This window comes from Culicoides brevitarsis, chromosome 2, assembly GCF_036172545.1.
Source record: "Culicoides brevitarsis isolate CSIRO-B50_1 chromosome 2, AGI_CSIRO_Cbre_v1, whole genome shotgun sequence".
Taxonomy (NCBI): domain Eukaryota; kingdom Metazoa; phylum Arthropoda; class Insecta; order Diptera; family Ceratopogonidae; genus Culicoides; species Culicoides brevitarsis.
Window position 1 is genome coordinate 22,440,855 of NC_087086.1, and position 18,704 is coordinate 22,459,558.

Below are 18,704 nucleotides of genomic sequence, written 5' to 3' on the forward strand. Positions count from 1 at the left end.
TCAATTTTGAAGACAAATAGGGGTCCAAATCAGTTCAAATGTAGAAGTTTTATATCTCATTATTCAGACCAAATAAGCTTTGTAATATATGACTTGATACAATTGGAGGGGAAAAATTGTAAGAACAAAAAGAGCACTTAAAATAAAAAAAAAAAATTCTAGATATATATTTTCTTTTCTTCTATATATATAGATATAAGACGCTCCAAATGTTTTTGAAATTTGTTCCTATGCCCAATTTTAAACAACAATGGGAAAAAATATGTCAGAAATTTTTTGGGCATTGTTTTTTTTTTAAATTAAAAAAACTTGTAAAAAAATTACGGATAAAAAAATCGAAGAATTTGCATCAACCTGATTGAAAAGTAATACGTTTTAATTTTTACTTTTTAAAAATTTTTACTTTTTTTTAATTTTTACTTATTGAAAAAGTAAATTAATTTTTAACGAAAGCAATTTTATGAAAAGTAAAATAAATTACTTTACTCATAAGTAAAATCAAAACTTTTTTTTTTACTCAAGTAAAAAGTAAAAAAAAGTAGAAAATTACGAAACTACAAAAGTAATTTGAAGCCCCGCTTAACTGCATTAACACTATTTATAAATAGTCCTAATCTTATTTTCTAAAAGTTTTTTGAAGGTCATCTTTGGCAAAATTAGATTGATGTCTATGGCGTTGAAATGACGGTCTGTGTATGTCAAAGTGCTTGAATATTTTTTAATTTTCTTTTTTCATTAAATTTACCTAAAATAAATTTTTAAAAGTATTCATGTTTATAATGGACTTTTACATGTTTTCAGAACTCACAAAAACTGAAACTTTTGTAGAACAACATTTTTTGATTCGGCCTTTCTAATTAGGCGAAAAAATCATTTTTTGAGTGTATGAATGTATTTTAACCCAGTTACAGAGGGCACCTCTTCCCCTGTATTCAAAAGATTCAAGTGACGACGGACGATGATGGAAAATGGTAACCGCGCCATCCCAGACCTCTCAAACAGAACAGGAGAAATTGCTTCTGTATAGGGATAAAGTCTAATCTTTTTAAATAGAAATATCTTTCAACTTTCAATATAATTATGACGATTGATATGATGCATTGAAAAAATATTGAGATATGAGCTCCACTAAATTACTTCTAAAAGTTTTCCGAAGCGAGATTCAATTTTCCCTAAATGAATTATGTATTTTTTAATTATATTGTTAATTTTCATTGCAAAAAATGTTTACCACCCCGTTGTGTCAGAAGGTCTAAAAATGTGATATCAGACCAGATCAAATTTTGCGGGTGAGCTACTCATTAAAAGTGCTTTTCAACAAACAGATCCATTGTGCAAACCAGTTTCATTTCTGTTTGAAAACGACACTTAAAGTCAGTGCCTAAATTCAGGATGTAATCAAAAGTGATATTGTTTTGTTTTTAACAATTTTCGAGTCTTGCACTTTCTTACTTTTTGTTGGACCTCTCGATGAGACAATCAGATTTAAATTCTAATCAGTATAATCCCGAGAGTCCCGGATATTCTCATTTTTCTTTAGAATGGAATGCACCATATGTACTTATTTTTAATTTATGTATTTATTTCTGAGAGTATTTATTAATCAATTACATGCGTATTTTTTGACAGCTGAGAATCTCAACAATAAATAAATAAGTACGTGCAGAAACAATAGATGATTTATTTGAATATCATAAATAACTTTAAAAAAAACAAGAAATGGTAAAGATTGATTTTACTTTCGTCATAATGTTTATTTTTCAAATAGTGTTACTTGACAGGCAAAACCAACAAAATCAACCCTTTTGGTACAGAAACATGTGGAATATATCGAAACTTACGGAAAGGGAGGCGATCAAAATGAATATGTGAGATTGATAATAACTTAGGTACCTACATATTTTTTTTTATATTTATATTTTCATTCGTAACTTTTAGGAGTATTGCATGACCGAGTTTTTGCGGATGAGTGGCATATATTGGGGCGTTACAGCATTAGATATTATGCATCACCTAAATAAATTGGAAAAACGTTCAATAATCAAATTTTTAAAAAGATGTTATTGTTCTCAATTAGGAGGGTTTGCTGCATGCGAAAATCATGATCCGCATATTTTATATACACTTAGCGCTGTACAAATTTTATGCATTTATAATTGTTTGGATGAAATAAGTCTTAATGACATTGCATCATATGTTGCATCTCTACAACAACCTGATGGTAGTTTTTTTGGTGATAAATGGGGAGAAGTAGACACTAGATTTTCTTTTTGTGCGGTAGCTATATTAAGTTTAATTGTGAGTAAAACAAAAAAAAAATAACAACATAGTAAACCACAAAATATTTTTTTAGAATCGATTGGAAGTTATTGACGTGGAAAAAGCAATTGACTTTGTCATGTCGTGTTGCAATGCAGATGGTGGCTTTGGCTCTAAGCCAAATGCTGAAAGTCACGCTGGATTAGTTTATTGCTGTGTGGGGTTTTTATCAATCACAAATCAACTTCACCAACTAGATTGTGAGAAATTAGCTTGGTGGTTGTGTGAAAGGCAGTTATCAAATGGTGGTCTAAATGGACGACCGGAAAAACTTCCCGACGTTTGTTATTCCTGGTGGGTTCTCGCTTCATTATGTATTTTAGGAAAACTACATTGGATTTCCTCAGAGAAGTTAGGAGAATTCATTTTATCATGCCAAGATGAAGACACCGGAGGATTTAGTGATAGAGCAGGAAATATGCCAGATATTTTTCATACGTTATTTGGAGTAGGAGCATTATCATTGCTAGGATACAAGAATCTAAAGAAAATTAACCCAGTTTTTTGTATGCCACAGTACGTCATTGATAAATTACAAATTCAAACACATGTATTATCTTCTTAAGATTCTTTTAGGATAATTATGAATTTTGGTATATTTGAATCAAAAAGTCAAAATAAAAGAACACATTTAATTTTGAATTTAATTTAGGACAATTATTTTGAGAATACTCTTGATGAAAGCTTAGATTACCAATATCTGCGTTCTCATTATCATCTGTTACGAAGTAGAATGAAGAAGAATATATATTACAAAGATACTGCGTTTTGAATGAAATAAAGAATAATCGTGCATACCTAGGATTAAACTGCTTCAGTTCCAAGAAAAGATAGATCTACAACTGAGGCGTGGTCAATCAAAGTAAATATATAAATTAATCTCCAGAAAAAATTTGACATTTATTAATTATTTATTATTTTCAATTTTATTTAACTATTGAGTTTCATTTTCTAAATTCATATTACCTATATAGAAACGCAAAAAAATAAAAGTAAATCATTTTTAAAAACTTTATTTATTTTTGGCACATTTTAGTTCAAATGAATTTGACTAGATTTCTTTTTAATCGTTATGGAAAAATGCAATAACCTTTGGCCTTCTCAACTTTTTCTTGCATTTTCTTTAAACTTTATTAAATAAGCTTACAAAACTTTATTCAAAAAAAAATTAGTTTCAAATTTCTTATTTTCAAATAGAGTTCGGCTCTATTACAAGTCTCTATTTTGTATGAAATAGTTAATTGTAGGTACGTTCATCATAGCAATATAATTTAAATTGGATTGTTTTACATAATTCAATTTGTTAGGTTTAATTCCCGAATTTTTAAACGCCAAAATTTTGAAAAAGGTGTTGTTTGATTACATGTCCACCTTCTTCTTCTAATTTTTGTGCAATCTCAGTATTAAATAGGTTAAATAGTATACAAAAAACAGTGAATGCAGCATATACTCCAAGTGCAACCCACCATAACATTTGATCTTTTAATTTCTGATCAAAATTTTTAAGAACCAATAATCCTATTGTTAAACCAGCAAAAGCGCCTGTTAAATGAGCAACATACGACACAGAAGGCACTGCCAAGACATCCAAAGCATATCTTGAATAAATTGCAAATCCAACATCACAAGATGCTAAATAATATGACATGGTAAGTATTTATAAGCAATAAAAAAACACAAAATCGTCGCTTACCACACACAATAATGGCAAATAATCGTATTATTCCATACTGCATATTATGAAAATTAAGCAACACGTTTGCTAAATGAGCTGCTAAGAGCGAATAAACTCCACCACTCGATCCTACCAAATACACTTCTGGATCGAAAACACTAGTACCTTTGTTTTAAGTTGTATTAGTCATATTTTCTTATTATGTAATAGATGATTTAAGTGTTACCTAAAGATCCTGCAAGTACCCCTGCTATGTATATGCAGCCAATCCTGGATGACCCATGTACCTAATCAAAGCAAAGATTAAAGCCTTAATGTTATGAATTATTTTGTAAACAATACCATTTCTAAGGGCAACCCAAATAATAGTTGAACGACTAAATTAAATCCCAAATGAAACCATCCAGCATGTAAAACCATGTAGGACAAAAATCTCCAAACTTCATACCGCCTATCTGGTCGATAAATAAAAAGAGAATCTATTGGAACTGGACCACTAGGATCAACATGGCCTAGAGACAATGTGTGGTATGTAAACATACCCAACTAAAATTTAGTTAAAAAAATCACTATGTCTATTTAGAAAAAATGTAGGTATTAACTTACTTCAATTAGAGTAATGCAAATAACGAATAAAGGGGGAGGGACACAAGAATAGTTGTCTGCATAATATTTGCGATCCCTTTCTTCTGGAAGTACTTCGACAGCAACAATATGTGCCATTCTATATGCAATAATTAAAAAAAAATAACCAAGGTGTTTCTCGATATATCATAAGGTGTTATACTTATTTAGCAAGGAAGTATTTTTCACGATCAAATGAAAGTCATTATTTGAAGAAACCTCTCTGTCCCGACAATGTACAGCACATTTGAAACTGTAACTTCTTTTACCACTCATCTAAGGGAAAGTTAAAGTAAACTTTTTATTAAAGCATATATTAAATATACGATTGACTAAAAATTAACGAATTCAAAATGCAAAAACATTATTTTTTACCAATAATTTTTAATATTTGTGATTTCACAACATTTGTATATTTAATCAGTATTTAATAATAATTAGGTATTTGAATTTTAACACTATTAAAGTTCCCCAATAATTTGAAAAAAAAAAATATATATATATAATGAACTGTTCCTTTCGGTCGTTGATGATCTACTGAAAACGTTTCAAACATTTTCACTCGCACATGTATTTATGTACAACAGTTATGATGAGTCGTAAGTCCTGTATGTAAACATCCACATCGCGATTATTTTATATGTTATAAAACAATTTTTATCGTCCTTAAAACCAAAAAAAAAAATATAGTTAAACTTTTTTACGATAACGGTTATTAATCACAATTTTTTCTTAGATATGAAATTTGAAATGTTTTTCAATCATCAATATAGATTGAGTATGGTATATTGTATTGTAATCAATACTAAGAACAGAAAATATGTTTTATGAATATAGTTTTTCAAATAGGTATATTTACAAAGAAAAATCGTCACAAACTACAAAATTGGGGCGTCTTTTGATTAGTAAAAAATTAGTGCAAAATTGGTAAAAAAAAAGTTTAAGATGTTCGATAAAAAACATTAAAATTTTCCTTTGAAAAACAATAATTCTTTGTACGCTACTTGTAATTATAATTGTACGATAATTGTAACAAGCAAAACACCAATTGTAAATAGTACAAAATTTGACAACTCAAATATTTAGGTAATCATACAATAAATACAATTTTTCTACTCTTAGATAAAAAAAAACTTATATATAAATATTATACTTTTGTGAAACATCTGTAATAAACTCCTAAAACATCTGTTTAAACTTTCTTCAGAAATAAGTTATGTTAATTAAGAATAATAAGTTTTTAAAGTCAGTAAAATAAATATGTATAACTTGTAAAACTGTTTATTAAAATACCTAAACCCATAGAAATCAGATTACGCATCTTAAATCCAGCTGTACCTTGTTATTTAATTTTAAACATTTACTCGAAATATGCGCGTGCTATTTTAAATGTTTGAGCATAATCATTATTCTTTAACAACATATGTTTTATGGTGTAAATTTACGGAAGCACAAACATATTTATATTTTTACCTGAATTCGAATATTTATATTGAATCGGGATCAACACTGTAAAGTTTAGCGTGCATATCAATTCATTTATTTTTTCGTTTCAGTTTATTTTTTAAAATATGTACTTAAGTCAATCCAAATTTTTTCGAAGTTTTTGTCCCATGATTCATTTCAAAAGTCGTAAATCAAAATATAAAAGCAGATAACATTTCATAAAAGCATGACCATTTCTGGTTTTAATCCATTTATTTCCGAAAATTATAAAAAAAATTGATTATATAATCTTTGGTTTGATTTATTTTTATTTTTCCCTTAAAATGATTTAAATTTATTTTAAGATAAGCAAATATCAAAAGTACTAATACCTTAAAAATAAAAATATAAAAACCCCATTTCGAAAATATCATTTGGAATAAAAACTTTGAAAAAAATTTTAACCGGCCTATTTATTTGTATACAACCACATGCTGCAAACTAATGAAGTATAAAACAGAAGTGTGATATAAGCGGAAGTACAAAATGAGCTGTAATTTGATATTCTTGCACATGTTTATTTAAGTAAGGCAGATGATTAAATATTTATATTCACATATATTTTTCGTATTTGTTATTTAACATCTTCATAAGTCTTAAATCACATATTTTTTTTTTAATGTAAGATCTATAATCAATTTTAAAAACTTACCACCTCCACAAAGTCTTGGAATGACACTGTATTCGAACCTTTCTTTGATGTGCGATAATAAAGCTCCTCTTGTTTGTTCACCGGAACATATTGTTGAATATTAGAAAAATTTATTGCCGATATAAAATCATCCCATGCAATTTCCCCAAATCCTTCTGGATCAATAGAATCAAATATTGATTTCCATTTCTAAATTAAATAATAAAAATTAACACGTTTTATTTATAGGGAAATGAAATACTATTGTACATTACATCTATAATGAGCTTTCGCCTCAATTGGATTTCATCACAATCTATATCCGTGGGATCTGTATCATAAGTTTCATCTGGATGCTAAAAATTAGAAAACACGATTGACTTTTTTTTATTTAAACAAGAAAAAAACCTTTGAACCTGAGAAAATGACTCAGATATGGTTGAAATCTTGTTGTTTTCTTTCCAATCTAAGTCATTATTACATTTTTCAAAAGATGACAACATTTTTAGCTTTGTTTATTTCCCATCGTAAATGAGTAGACTGTTTTTATTTAGACTTTTGCAAAGATGTCCATTTCACATGCGCAGAACAGTATAAATTGGTCAAATCGATTTTTTCACTTTCTTCAGTACTAGGTATCGGAACATTTATTTATTTGGATACAAATCCAATCCATTTCATAAATAACTTTCAATCACTTCCAATAAGTACGACCAATATATGAAAGTTTTGTACCAAAAACAAAATAGTAAGCTGTGATACGTTTACTGATAAAATTTGCCGCTTCTAATTCTAATGTCCCAGTATTCAATAAAAGCCCGGTGCATTAAGTTTGTGAAAACATTTTTTGACAGGGACTATGATAACAACCAATAAGAGTAAAGGTACGCTAAAAGTGGCTAATCAGGAAATAATATGCTTTTTCGAATGTGTAATGGGGTAAACAATATGACTTTTAAATGGCCATCGACTACAAAGCAATTGTATAAATCGTTTTCAGTCGTGTTGTTAATTTATTTAGTTCATAAACCGCTTGGAGAAGAGGAAATTTATATTAAAATGGCAGAAGATTTCGATATTGAAGCGCTCCTTGAAGCACCGTATCGAAAAAAGGAGGAAGGAAGCGAGTCAAATATTAAAAATGCTGATATCGAAAATGAATTTTCAATATCACGTAGTCGTAGTAAGAGTCGTGGTCATTCACGCCCAAGAGAAAAAAACAAATCAAAAAAACATCATAAAGAGAAACATAGAAGTCGTAGTAGATCTAGAGGAAAAAGCAAGAAGGAGCAACGAAGTAGGTCGAAAGAACGCAAAAGGGATCGTAGTAGATCAGTAGAAAGAGAAAAGAAGCGCGACAGACGTTCACCGTTTCGACGTGACCGAGGAGAGCGAGATAGGGACCGTGATAAGCGACGTCGAAGTCGCAGTCCAACTCCTACAAGATTTCGTAAAGGCAGAACTAGGAGTCCCCCTCTTCGATATCGTCGTGGAAGAACACCACCAAACAGGTAAAACTTTCTCGAATAACTTAAATTTGATTCTTAAATCCTTTATACAATTGTTTTAGTGCATCGTATCGAGGACGAACGAGATCACCACCAGAAGAATTATCTCCAGAGGAACGAGATTCTCGAACTGTTTTTTGTATGCAATTGTCACAACGCATACGTGCTCGCGAGCTAGAGGAGTTTTTTTCAAGTGTTGGAAAGGTACGCGACGTCCGTTTAATTATGTGCAACAAAACAAAGAGATTTAAAGGTATTGCCTACATTGAGTTTCGTGATCCACAATCTGTTGCTTTGGCGCTCGGACTTAGTGGTCAAAAGTTACTTGGTATTCCCATTGTGGTGCAACACACTCAAGCAGAAAAAAACCGTTTGGCAAATCCACCACCACCACCTCCTGTAAAAAATTATACCGGTCCAATGCGTTTGTATGTTGGGTCACTACATTTCAACATCACAGAGGATATGTTACGTGGGATTTTCGAGCCTTTTGGGGAAATTGACAATATCCAATTGATTATGGACACAGAAACTGGTCGAAGTAAAGGGTATGGCTTTATAACGTATCATAATGCTGACGATGCTAAGAAAGCTCTGGAACAACTAAATGGATTTGAGTTAGCAGGTCGCCCTATGAAAGTTGGAAATGTAACAGAACGTTTAGATATTGAAAAATCACATAATAATTTGGATATTGATGAAATGGATCGCAGTGGCATTGATTTAGGTGCAACAGGGCGTCTTCAACTTATGTTTAAGCTCGCTGAAGGTGCTGGTTTACCCATACCTAAAGCGGCAGCAGATGCATTGCTGGCAACAGCTCCTCAGATTCCATCAACTGTCCAAAACCAACAACCAATATCAGCTCCAATTGCTACACAATGCTTTATGTTAGCAAACATGTTTGACCCTGCTACGGAAAGCAACACTAACTGGGCTGAAGAGATTCGCGACGATGTTATTGAGGAATGCACAAAACACGGAGGTGTTTTACATGTTTATGTAGATACTGCTGCTCCAACTGGGAATGTTTACGTTAAATGTCCAAGTATTTCAACTGCGGTTTTAAGCGTAAATTCGTTGCACGGACGGTGGTTTGCTGGACGTATCATTTCCGCTGGATATGTGTCTTTAGTAAATTACCATGCACTATTTCCTGATTCGGCATCTGCAACTCAGTTGTTACAAACAGTTCGATCAAGCTAAAAAAAAAATGTGTTTTTCTTTATAAATATAAAGATAAAGGGCTGAGTGTGAACATTTGATATTCATGGAAAAAATCATGGCATTTAACGAAGTAAGGCGAATAAATTTAATATATCCATTTTTTGTCACAAACCCCCTCCGATTTTGTCGAAAAAAATCAGGGGAAAAAATAAAAATTAAATATAAAATGGAAATATTTTTGACATTTTTAGGAGTTTTCTTAATTGAAAAATTACTGTTAACGATAAATGCATACGAAAAACAAAAAAAATTCACTTTAAAAAGACGTTTTCTATTGAAATGTAGAAGAAATATTTTTAAGGTCACATGCCCAAATATATATATTTTTTAAATGTTACTTACTGTTGGAGAATTTTGTTTGATTTTTCTTCACTTTTTTGTTAAAATTTTGAAAATAATACTAACCAAAATTAAATAAATGTTAAAAATCAACGTTTAACGTCTAAACACGTTAAAAAATTCAAAAATATTTATTTTATTTATTCCCTCATGAAAATCCTCATGGGACAAAAAATGAAAATATTAAATTTATTCGGCTAAGTTTATAAATACATATAAATTCAATAATATTTTTTTTAAATGAATAAAACCTGATAGATTAATAAACATAATTATTGAAATTATTTTTAAAAAATACAGACAAAAATACAAATAAAAAGGTTCATATACATATTTTTTTTTTTGTACAATATAGATGATGTTTCAAAAAGGTGGTCTAAAAAATGAATGTAAGTATTTATTAATAAAATGTGTTGAATTTAAGAACTAAGAACAGTTGAACTAATGCGTAGATTAATTCAGAACTGTCTGAGTTTTTAGACAACTAAGATATGTAAGATTTTTTTGAACGCTCTTACCTACACGTTAAAGCGGGCCATTGAATATAACAATTTCACTTTTTATACGATTATGTTAAAAAATTCAGGGAAAGAAAATATTTAGTAAAAAAAAGAGATTTTTCGATATTTTTGATAAAAATATCGGCAACATTAAAAACATAAATATTTTTGAATTTTTTGTTTATAGTTTTTTTAACGATTTTAGACATTAAAAGTTGATTCTTAACATTCATTTAATTTTTCATTACACCCCGGTACAGCGAAAATTCAAACCAGTGGGACATTGCTAAAATTTTATTTTTCTTATAGAATGAGGAAATCTGCTCAAAATGGTTTTTAGTTGACTAAAGTCTGGCGCGTGGTTCCTGAGATATTGAGGTTTGAAGTTTCTATGGATTTGTATGAATTTCAGTGCTCGTCAGCTTAGAGCTACGGAAAACACACGACGGAAAATTTAAAATAAAAAGGTTTCCAAGTAAGCTACACTGACAATCGATACCTTTTTGGAAAGGTAAGAGAAATAGCAATCTGATAAAAATATTATTAGGCTTAATTTTTAGGCTCTAATTAGGCTCTTGGAGGCTTTTCCATAAAATTTTCGAAAATTCTTTCGATTTTTTTAATTTTTTATATATTTTGGTCTAATTTCCATTTTATTAACAGTTTTAAAAAAGTTTCCTGATGTGAATGTTAGTTTTCAAGCATCATCTTTTAAATTTAATAAATTTTTGAAAAAAATGTTGCATACTTAGAGCCTGAATGACCCATGAATGACTCATGTACCTAATTTGATGATTTAATATACATGTTTTTGGACAATTTGTAACATTAATCATCATGAACAAGTTATATTAACAAAATTTTAATAGTTTTAAATTAAAAATAAACATATTTTTTACATAAATTTAAAAAAACAACAAAAAATCGAAAGAATTTTAAAAAATGTATACTAAAAGCCTCCAAAAGCCTAATTAGAGCCTAAAAATTAAGCCTAATAATATTTTTATCAGATTGCTATTTTTCTTACCTTTCCAAAAAGGTATCGATTGTCAGTGTAGTTTACTTGAAAACCTTTTTATTCTAAGTTTTCCGTCGTGTGTTTTCCGTAGCTCTAAGCTGACGAGCACTGAAATTCATACAAATCCATAGAAACTTCAAACCTCAATATCTCAGGAACCAAGCACCAGACTTTAGCCATCTAAAAACCATTTTAAGCAGGTTTTCTCATTCTATTAGAAAAATTTAACTTCAGCAATGCCCCATAGGTTTGAATTTTCGCTGTACCGGGGTGTTATATTATTTTCAAATCTGAATTCAAAAGTGAAGATCAAACAAAATCTCTTAAAATAAATTTTTTTGAAAAGTAATTATTTTTGGTCACTTGACATAAAAAAATTTCTTCTAAAATTTTAATATGAAATGTCATATTAAAGAGAATTTCTTTTGTTTTTTTTTTATTTAGAAATTATTTTGTCGTAATCAGTAACAAAAAAATAAAAAGAAAATTGAAAGTAAAAAGTTGAAATTGAAAAACTGAACAGTTTATAGCAAAAAAAGAAGAAACTTGCTTTGGCGAAATTACAAAATTCCTATACGATATAAGATTTGCAATTTAGTAAATTAGCAATGGATTAGTAATAAATTAAAAAATAGAGAAAGTAGTCGTCTAAAGAACGACATACTAAACCGCATTTCGAGGTTGCATATGTATCTTTGCTTTTTGTACTCCTCATTTTACATTTTCGAACCCCTCCTTCACATTTTCGAACCTCTCATTTCACATTTTCGAACTCCTCATTTCACATTTTCGAACCCCTCATTTCACATTTTCGAACCTCTCATTTCACATTTTCGAACCTCTCATTTCACATTTTCGAACTCCTCATTTTACATTTTCGAACCCCTCATTTCACATTTTCGAACTCCTCATTTCACATTTTCGAACCCCTCATTTCACATTTTCGAACCCCTCATTTCACATTTTCGAACCCCTCATTTCACATTTTCGAACCCCTCATTTCACATTTTCGAACCCCTCATTTCACATTTTCGAACCCCTCATTTCACATTTTCGAACCTCTCATTTCACATTTTCGAACCTCTCATTTCACATTTTCGAACTCCTCATTTCACATTTTCGAACCCCTCATTTCACATTTTCGAACCCCTCATTTCACATTTTCGAACTCCTCATGACCTTTTCACAATTCCATACACCTCACAACCCAAGGGACTGCCCACAGACCTTCAGGGTCCTTAAATAACTAAGATTTACAAAAAAAAAATTTTGGGGCACAGGTGACACACACACACACACACACACACACACACACACACACACACACACACACACACACACACACACACACACGGACGACAAGTCGAGTTTAATACCGCATTTTTTCTTCGAAATGCGGTAAAAATAGAGAAAGTAGTCGTCTAAAGGTCGACATACTAAATCGCATTTCGAGGTTGCATATGTATCTTTGCTTTTCGTACTCCTTATTCCAGATTTTTTACCGCATTTCGAAGAAAAAATACAGTATTAAACTCGACTTGTCGTGTGTGTGTGTGTGTGTGTGTCACCTGTGCCCCAAATTTTTTTTTTGTTCCTAATAGTTCTTATTAGTGTTTAATAGTTCCCTTTTTTCCCAATAGTGCAAAATAGTTCCCTTTAGTTCCCATAGTGCAAAATAGTTCCCATTAGTTCCCAATAGTGCAAAATATCTCCCTTTAGTTCCCAATAGTGCAAAATAGTTCCCTTTAGTTCCCATAGTGCAAAATAGTTCCCATTAGTTCCCAATAGTGCAAAATATCTCCCTTTAGTTCCCAATAGTGCAAAATAGTTCCCTTTAGTTCCCAATAGTGCAAAATAGTTCCCTTTAGTTCCCATAGTGCAAAATAGTTCCCATTAGTTCCCAATAGTGCAAAATAGTTCCCATTAGTTCCCAATAGTGCAAAAAAGTTCCCATAGTGCAAAATAGTTCCCATTAGTTCCCAATAGTGCAAAATATCTCCCTTTAGTTCCCAATAGTGTAAAATAGTTCCCATTAGTTCCCACTCGAACACTCGAAATGCGGTATAGTAGGTCGTTCTTTGAACGACTACTTTTTCTATTTTTTTTTTACTCCTTGTTTTACATTTTCATACACTTCATTTCACAATTTAATACTCCTTATTTCACATTCTCGAACTCCTCATTTCACATTTTTAAACTCCTCATTTCACATTTTCGAACTCCTCATTTCACATTTTCTAACCCCTCTTTTCGCATTTTTGCAATCCTCATGACCCACTCACAATTCCATACACCTCACAACCCAAGGGACTGAACTAAGAATTAAAAAAAAAAAATTTGGGGCACAGCGTTACTGACACACACACACACACACACACACACACACACACACACACACACACACACACACACACACACACACACACACACACACACACACACACACACACACACACACACACACACACACACACACACACACACACACACACACACACACACACACACACACACACACACACACACACACACACACACACACACACACACACACACACACACACACACACACACAGACGACAAGTCGAGTTTAATACCGCATTTTTTCTTCGAAATGCGGTATTTAAAAAAAGTTTCATAAAAAAACAATAAGTTCAAAATCTTACGAAAATTATTTAATTTATTTATTTAGGTAATAAAGATTTTTTACAAAACCAAACCAAAGTTGCATGTTATCAGACATAGCTTTACACTTGTTTAAGAATCTGCAAACTTTATCATAATTCTTACGTATTTGGCTTCATGTTTTGCGATTGCAATAATCCTATTTTAGATTATATTATTTATTACACTGTAAAAAAATTGCGAGACACCATAAAAAAATTAAAGGTAAATTTATGGGAAGATACCTTTTGTAAATTTTATTATTGGAAATAGTTTACAGGTGATTGTAATTTTAACATTTAAAAACGAAAAAAAAATCAGGGGGAAAAATAAAAATAATAAAAAAAAGGGAAAATTTTTGACATTTTTTTGTACTTTTTGATTAAAAAACGATAAATATGTCCAGTAAAAATTAAAATTATATTATATATGAGCTTAACTTGCTTTAAAAACGCATTATCTATCGAAAATTTGATGAAAAAATTTTTGAGTCACGTGAAGAAATTTTTTTATATTTTCTTAAATTTTTATTTTGTGAAATTTTATTAAAGTTTTGACTAAAAACTTAAAATAATAAAAGTAAAAATTATTTTGGTGTCTTCAATCAACGATTAACGTTCAAAAACGTCAAAAAAGTAGTAAAAAAAATTAATTTTTTTTGATTTTTGACTTTTGAAATGGACTTTAATTTTTATTTTCATTTGGACGGCCTTCTTAGTAAGTAAAAAAAAAAATAATTATAATGATTGAATGCCGTGAAATTAATTCGCTTTAATTCATAATAATGCTTACGTGTTTCAAGATTTATTCAACACACCTTTTTTATCAAAGTGGGCTTGCCCATAAATACATGTAGTTACATATGTAAGTATATAAAATATGTTTGTCTAAAGAACAAGAAAACCGTTTACCAGGTGATGTGTTTATGAAAGACTTTCAAAATTTAATAAAGCTTAAAAGCTTTAATTAAAATTAATAAAGCTGTCAAAAATATATAAAAACAAGGCAGGAGTCATAATATATTTTATAAAAAGACTTTTGAATACATTTTTGTAAAATCATAAATACTTACTCATTTTATTATTATTAGTAGGATTGTTTTTCAGAATCATTTTTCAATCTGTTCATTTAATAGTCCTCATCGATGGATATCATTGATTTTATTACATGATGAATAACCGATGGACATTACATTTTTTTTGGAGGCATCATAAATTTATTTCATTGAGCGTTTTTTATCTTTTGATAGTTTCATGACATTTCGTATGTTTGGTAGAAGATTTCCAACGTACGTTAAATTTAATATATATTCTAACACTCACAAAAGATTAAGAAAAAAATTATTAACGCCTTGTAGTGGACAATGAAACATAACATATATACGCTACAGATTAAATAAAACAAATATTGATGTCCATCGAAGAGAGTTCAAAGGATGTAGTCAACCATTGTTTATTTAATATATATGCCAGAAACTAAACAAGAACCAAGCAAGAATTATCTCTTTATTATGACTTTTTATTAAAAATATTTTAAAACTATATAATTATTTATATAACTATTAAATAAGTGCTTCTTATATACGCACTTTAGTATACTAAATTATTTTTAGTCCGTCTAGGTTATCTCAATATAACTATGTATTTATTTAAACCTAAAATAAAAAAAACTTCTTCTATTTTTCCATTATTTTTGCAACATTTAATTGGTATAAACAGTTTTTATTTATTATTTTTTTTTTATAATAGCAGATTTAAAAAAGCAATGACAAAATAATCAATTAATAAAAATGCAATATGTTTCTCATATTGTATCAATATTGACGATCCTGATCCAGGATATGCCGCATGTACTACACACAACAAAAAAAGATGTCGTTTAAAATAGTAAAACAATAGTAATGATAACTAATTTACCTCTTTCAGGAATCGGATCCATTTTTGAAGAGCCCAATTGTAAATCAGTTGTTTCAGAATAAACTTGTCCTATCTCAGCTTTACATTGTAATAATAGCATACCATTATTGAAATGAGATGGCAATACCTTGATTTTTTTTTAAAGTATAGATACATATGCAAATAAAGTGGATCGTGGATTAATTGTTAAATAAAAAATAAAATAACTAATATAAGTATAATATAATATAATATAAGTATAATATAATATAGTTAAATATAAAATAACCAATGTGATAAGCTTACTTGCATGTATAAACTTCTTACTGCCCATTGTAATCCATCTTTTGTTGAATAAAGTTCAGTGTCTGTATCACCTACCTATTAGTTTTGAGAGTTTTCTTGAATTAATAATTATTTTTCTTCAACATATAATTGGACTTTTGAAACATCAAAAAATTCGATAATTACCGGAACATCATTTAGCTTAAAAGATAATGTCGCAGATGGTTTAGATGGTGCGGTAGAACAATTTGCAAACAACAAATCTCCGGGGCTGTATCTCTTATGAGATGTCCATAAAACAGGAGGACTGCTGGGCAGATCTAATACAAGACATTCATATATAATTTATAATTAAATATGTTATTGTTATGTAATAAAGAAAGGAGTACTATATAAATACTTAAATATTTTTATTTATCAATTAACTTACCTACAACCGTTAACATACTAGTGGCAGTTGCTGTGTAAAACGACGGAGCATCTGCGGTTACTTCACACGAAAAGTTTCCCGACATACTAAATCCAACATTCCTCAAAATAACGTGAGTTGCATTAGAGCCACTTAACTTCACATCAAAGTATTTCATAAATATTAAAATAAATATTTATCAATTTAATTCAAGCATAAATCAAGCATAAAAGGAATATGAGCTTACATCAACTTTTATCCCAGAATATGGAAAAGTTTTTTCTGGAGGATTTTCAAATGGCGAATACCTAATATTAAGATAATTATTTACTTTTTTCATTTGTTTTTTTATTTATTTATTTTTTTTTTGTTATTATTATTTTTTGTAAGAAATTTACCTATAAAATTCCAAAGTACCTCTATACCATTTGACAGAATACAGAGGGTTTGATTCCATGTCATAGTTACAAAATAATTGTATACTTTCACCACGCCTTACCCAAGAAGGATAAATTTGCAGTGAAAGACTGCGTATATCTTTCTTCGCTGTTACTGTAGAAACATTATATTTTTCTTTCATTAATCAAGCATTTTTATCTCAGATTTTCTCACTTACCTAAAACGATTTCTAATATAGTCAAAAGGAAAAACTCGATTGACAAATTATTCTTTTTAGCCATCTGAAATTAAAAACACATAGAGGAACATATTATTATCTTAAGTGCTTATTTTTGACAGACTTAAAGAAGCAAATAACAATATATCCGTGAATATTTGGTAAATGAAGATAAACAATAAAGACTTTGTTAAAAAAAATAAAAACGTCTTCCATTCATATTACAATAAGTAATATTATTCATATGTTATTTTTAAAAAAGCATCATTACATTACATACGAGATGCAATGTGGATGCATCTGTGATTTTATTTTCTTGTTTGCACTAAGATAATAAAATATAGCCTTACACAATATTGAATACGAATAGTAATTGTTATCATTAATTAAAATTATTTTATTTTGTCAAATAGGGACGCTTTCATTAAATAGCCAAATTATAATATTTATAATATTCATAAATGATTTTATTTTAAAGTGTAGTTTTATTTATTGTATTAAAAATTCGTCATTCAATGTTTTAAGCTAATTAAATAAATAAATTAAAATCAAACTAGGAGTGTCACCATTTTCTATTATTTGATTCCTTAAATATTTTTCATTTTAGTTCACAGGATCTTATCTGATTCACTTATTGGCGAAAACTAAAAGATTACTCTATGTTACATTTCAGAAAACTTATGTACGATATAACTTTGTATGAGGTACAATCTATTGAGAGTAAACATATCTTCTATCTTTGTTTTTCAGAAAAACTGCGCATTTCTCTCTGATTCTCTCTCGTTTTCTCCGTGATAACAAGCAGTGTTAATTTATGTAATATCTTTAGGAGTGATAAATTCACAATATAAAAAAAAGTAAATATTATTTTACTTTTAAATATTTTTTAAATTTATAATAGAATCAAATTTCTTAAAAGATATATATTAATTTAAAAATAAAAATTATTATTAAATATTTGTCAAGCATGAATGTAGTTGTCTCCAAAGTTTGAATAACATAACATAATATTAATACACTTATTTGATCGCAGGGCAAATACATAGAAACATAAACGATAATTTATTGATAAAGTTAGTCTTTTGATTAGTTTCTTTTTTAACATGAATAAGTCCAAAATCTATCATTCTAAGTATAAAAAATATGTTAAATATAATAGAAAATAAAACGATGGATTTTGCTTTTTAGCATGAGTTTTTTATTTGACCACATTTCTTATAGAATTTTTATTATTGTACGATTCAATAGAATAATCAATGAATTACAAAAAAAAAACGTGCACGGAAGTTATAAATAAGAAAGTAATACACATAAATATAGAAACATATAATTCGTATTCAATTCAAAGTTATCGATATCCTTTCGATGAATAAAGTAATCAAATGGATAGCTGTGTTAATGAATAGATGTAGATACCATGAAAGTTGCTCAGCCAAGATATAATAAAATCAATGGTCCCTAATTTTTCACATATATGTAATATAATAACATGAATAAGTTTCTGAATCT

General features: G+C 29.2%; 4 protein-coding genes and 1 long non-coding RNA gene across 8 annotated transcripts; 2 read left to right on the forward strand and 3 right to left on the reverse strand.

Annotated features, from left to right (window-relative positions):
- Positions 1-579: 579 nt before the first annotated feature.
- Positions 580-1,570, reverse strand: LOC134829765 (uncharacterized). The gene is made up of 4 exons (XR_010161936.1): positions 1,453-1,570; positions 1,232-1,381; positions 809-1,172; positions 580-745 (listed from the first exon to the last, which is right to left on the reverse strand). It is a non-coding gene; the product is annotated as an uncharacterized LOC134829765 (long non-coding RNA).
- Positions 1,378-3,236, forward strand: LOC134829764 (geranylgeranyl transferase type-2 subunit beta). The gene is made up of 5 exons (XM_063843011.1): positions 1,378-1,557; positions 1,630-1,722; positions 1,782-1,868; positions 1,939-2,298; positions 2,354-3,236. The coding sequence occupies exons 2-5, from the start codon at positions 1,720-1,722 to the stop codon at positions 2,882-2,884; spliced, it is 981 nt and encodes a 326-aa protein (XP_063699081.1). The 5' UTR covers positions 1,378-1,557; positions 1,630-1,719; the 3' UTR covers positions 2,885-3,236.
- Positions 3,237-3,347: 111 nt separating this feature from the next.
- LOC134829305 (protein rhomboid-like) lies at positions 3,348-7,442 on the reverse strand. 2 transcript variants are annotated; one of them, XM_063842332.1, is made up of 9 exons: positions 7,151-7,436; positions 7,010-7,090; positions 6,756-6,944; positions 4,782-4,894; positions 4,601-4,718; positions 4,337-4,540; positions 4,221-4,281; positions 4,013-4,159; positions 3,348-3,951 (listed from the first exon to the last, which is right to left on the reverse strand). In XM_063842332.1, the coding sequence occupies exons 1-9, from the start codon at positions 7,235-7,237 to the stop codon at positions 3,644-3,646; spliced, it is 1,308 nt and encodes a 435-aa protein (XP_063698402.1). In that variant the 5' UTR covers positions 7,238-7,436; the 3' UTR covers positions 3,348-3,643. The 2 variants fall into 2 exon arrangements, with proteins under 2 accessions (XP_063698402.1, XP_063698403.1); XM_063842333.1 differs by lacking the exon at positions 4,337-4,540 and having other exon boundaries at positions 7,151-7,442.
- A 260-nt stretch (positions 7,443-7,702) lies between these two features.
- Positions 7,703-10,123, forward strand: LOC134830786 (RNA-binding protein 39). 3 transcript variants are annotated; one of them, XR_010161976.1, is made up of 3 exons: positions 7,703-8,245; positions 8,305-9,539; positions 10,067-10,123. XR_010161976.1 is itself a non-coding variant. In XM_063844369.1 (2 exons), the coding sequence occupies exons 1-2, from the start codon at positions 7,794-7,796 to the stop codon at positions 9,446-9,448; spliced, it is 1,596 nt and encodes a 531-aa protein (XP_063700439.1). In that variant the 5' UTR covers positions 7,703-7,793; the 3' UTR covers positions 9,449-9,959. The 3 variants fall into 3 exon arrangements, 1 of the variants encoding a protein (XP_063700439.1); XR_010161975.1 differs by having other exon boundaries at positions 10,011-10,115; XM_063844369.1 differs by lacking the exon at positions 10,067-10,123 and having other exon boundaries at positions 8,305-9,959.
- Positions 10,124-15,597: 5,474 nt separating this feature from the next.
- Positions 15,598-17,860, reverse strand: LOC134831447 (uncharacterized). The gene is made up of 9 exons (XM_063845179.1): positions 17,762-17,860; positions 17,196-17,259; positions 16,978-17,131; positions 16,827-16,887; positions 16,601-16,736; positions 16,357-16,490; positions 16,192-16,266; positions 15,907-16,033; positions 15,598-15,842 (listed from the first exon to the last, which is right to left on the reverse strand). The coding sequence occupies exons 1-9, from the start codon at positions 17,762-17,764 to the stop codon at positions 15,730-15,732; spliced, it is 867 nt and encodes a 288-aa protein (XP_063701249.1). The 5' UTR covers positions 17,765-17,860; the 3' UTR covers positions 15,598-15,729.
- Between the last annotated feature and the right edge of the window lie 844 nt (positions 17,861-18,704).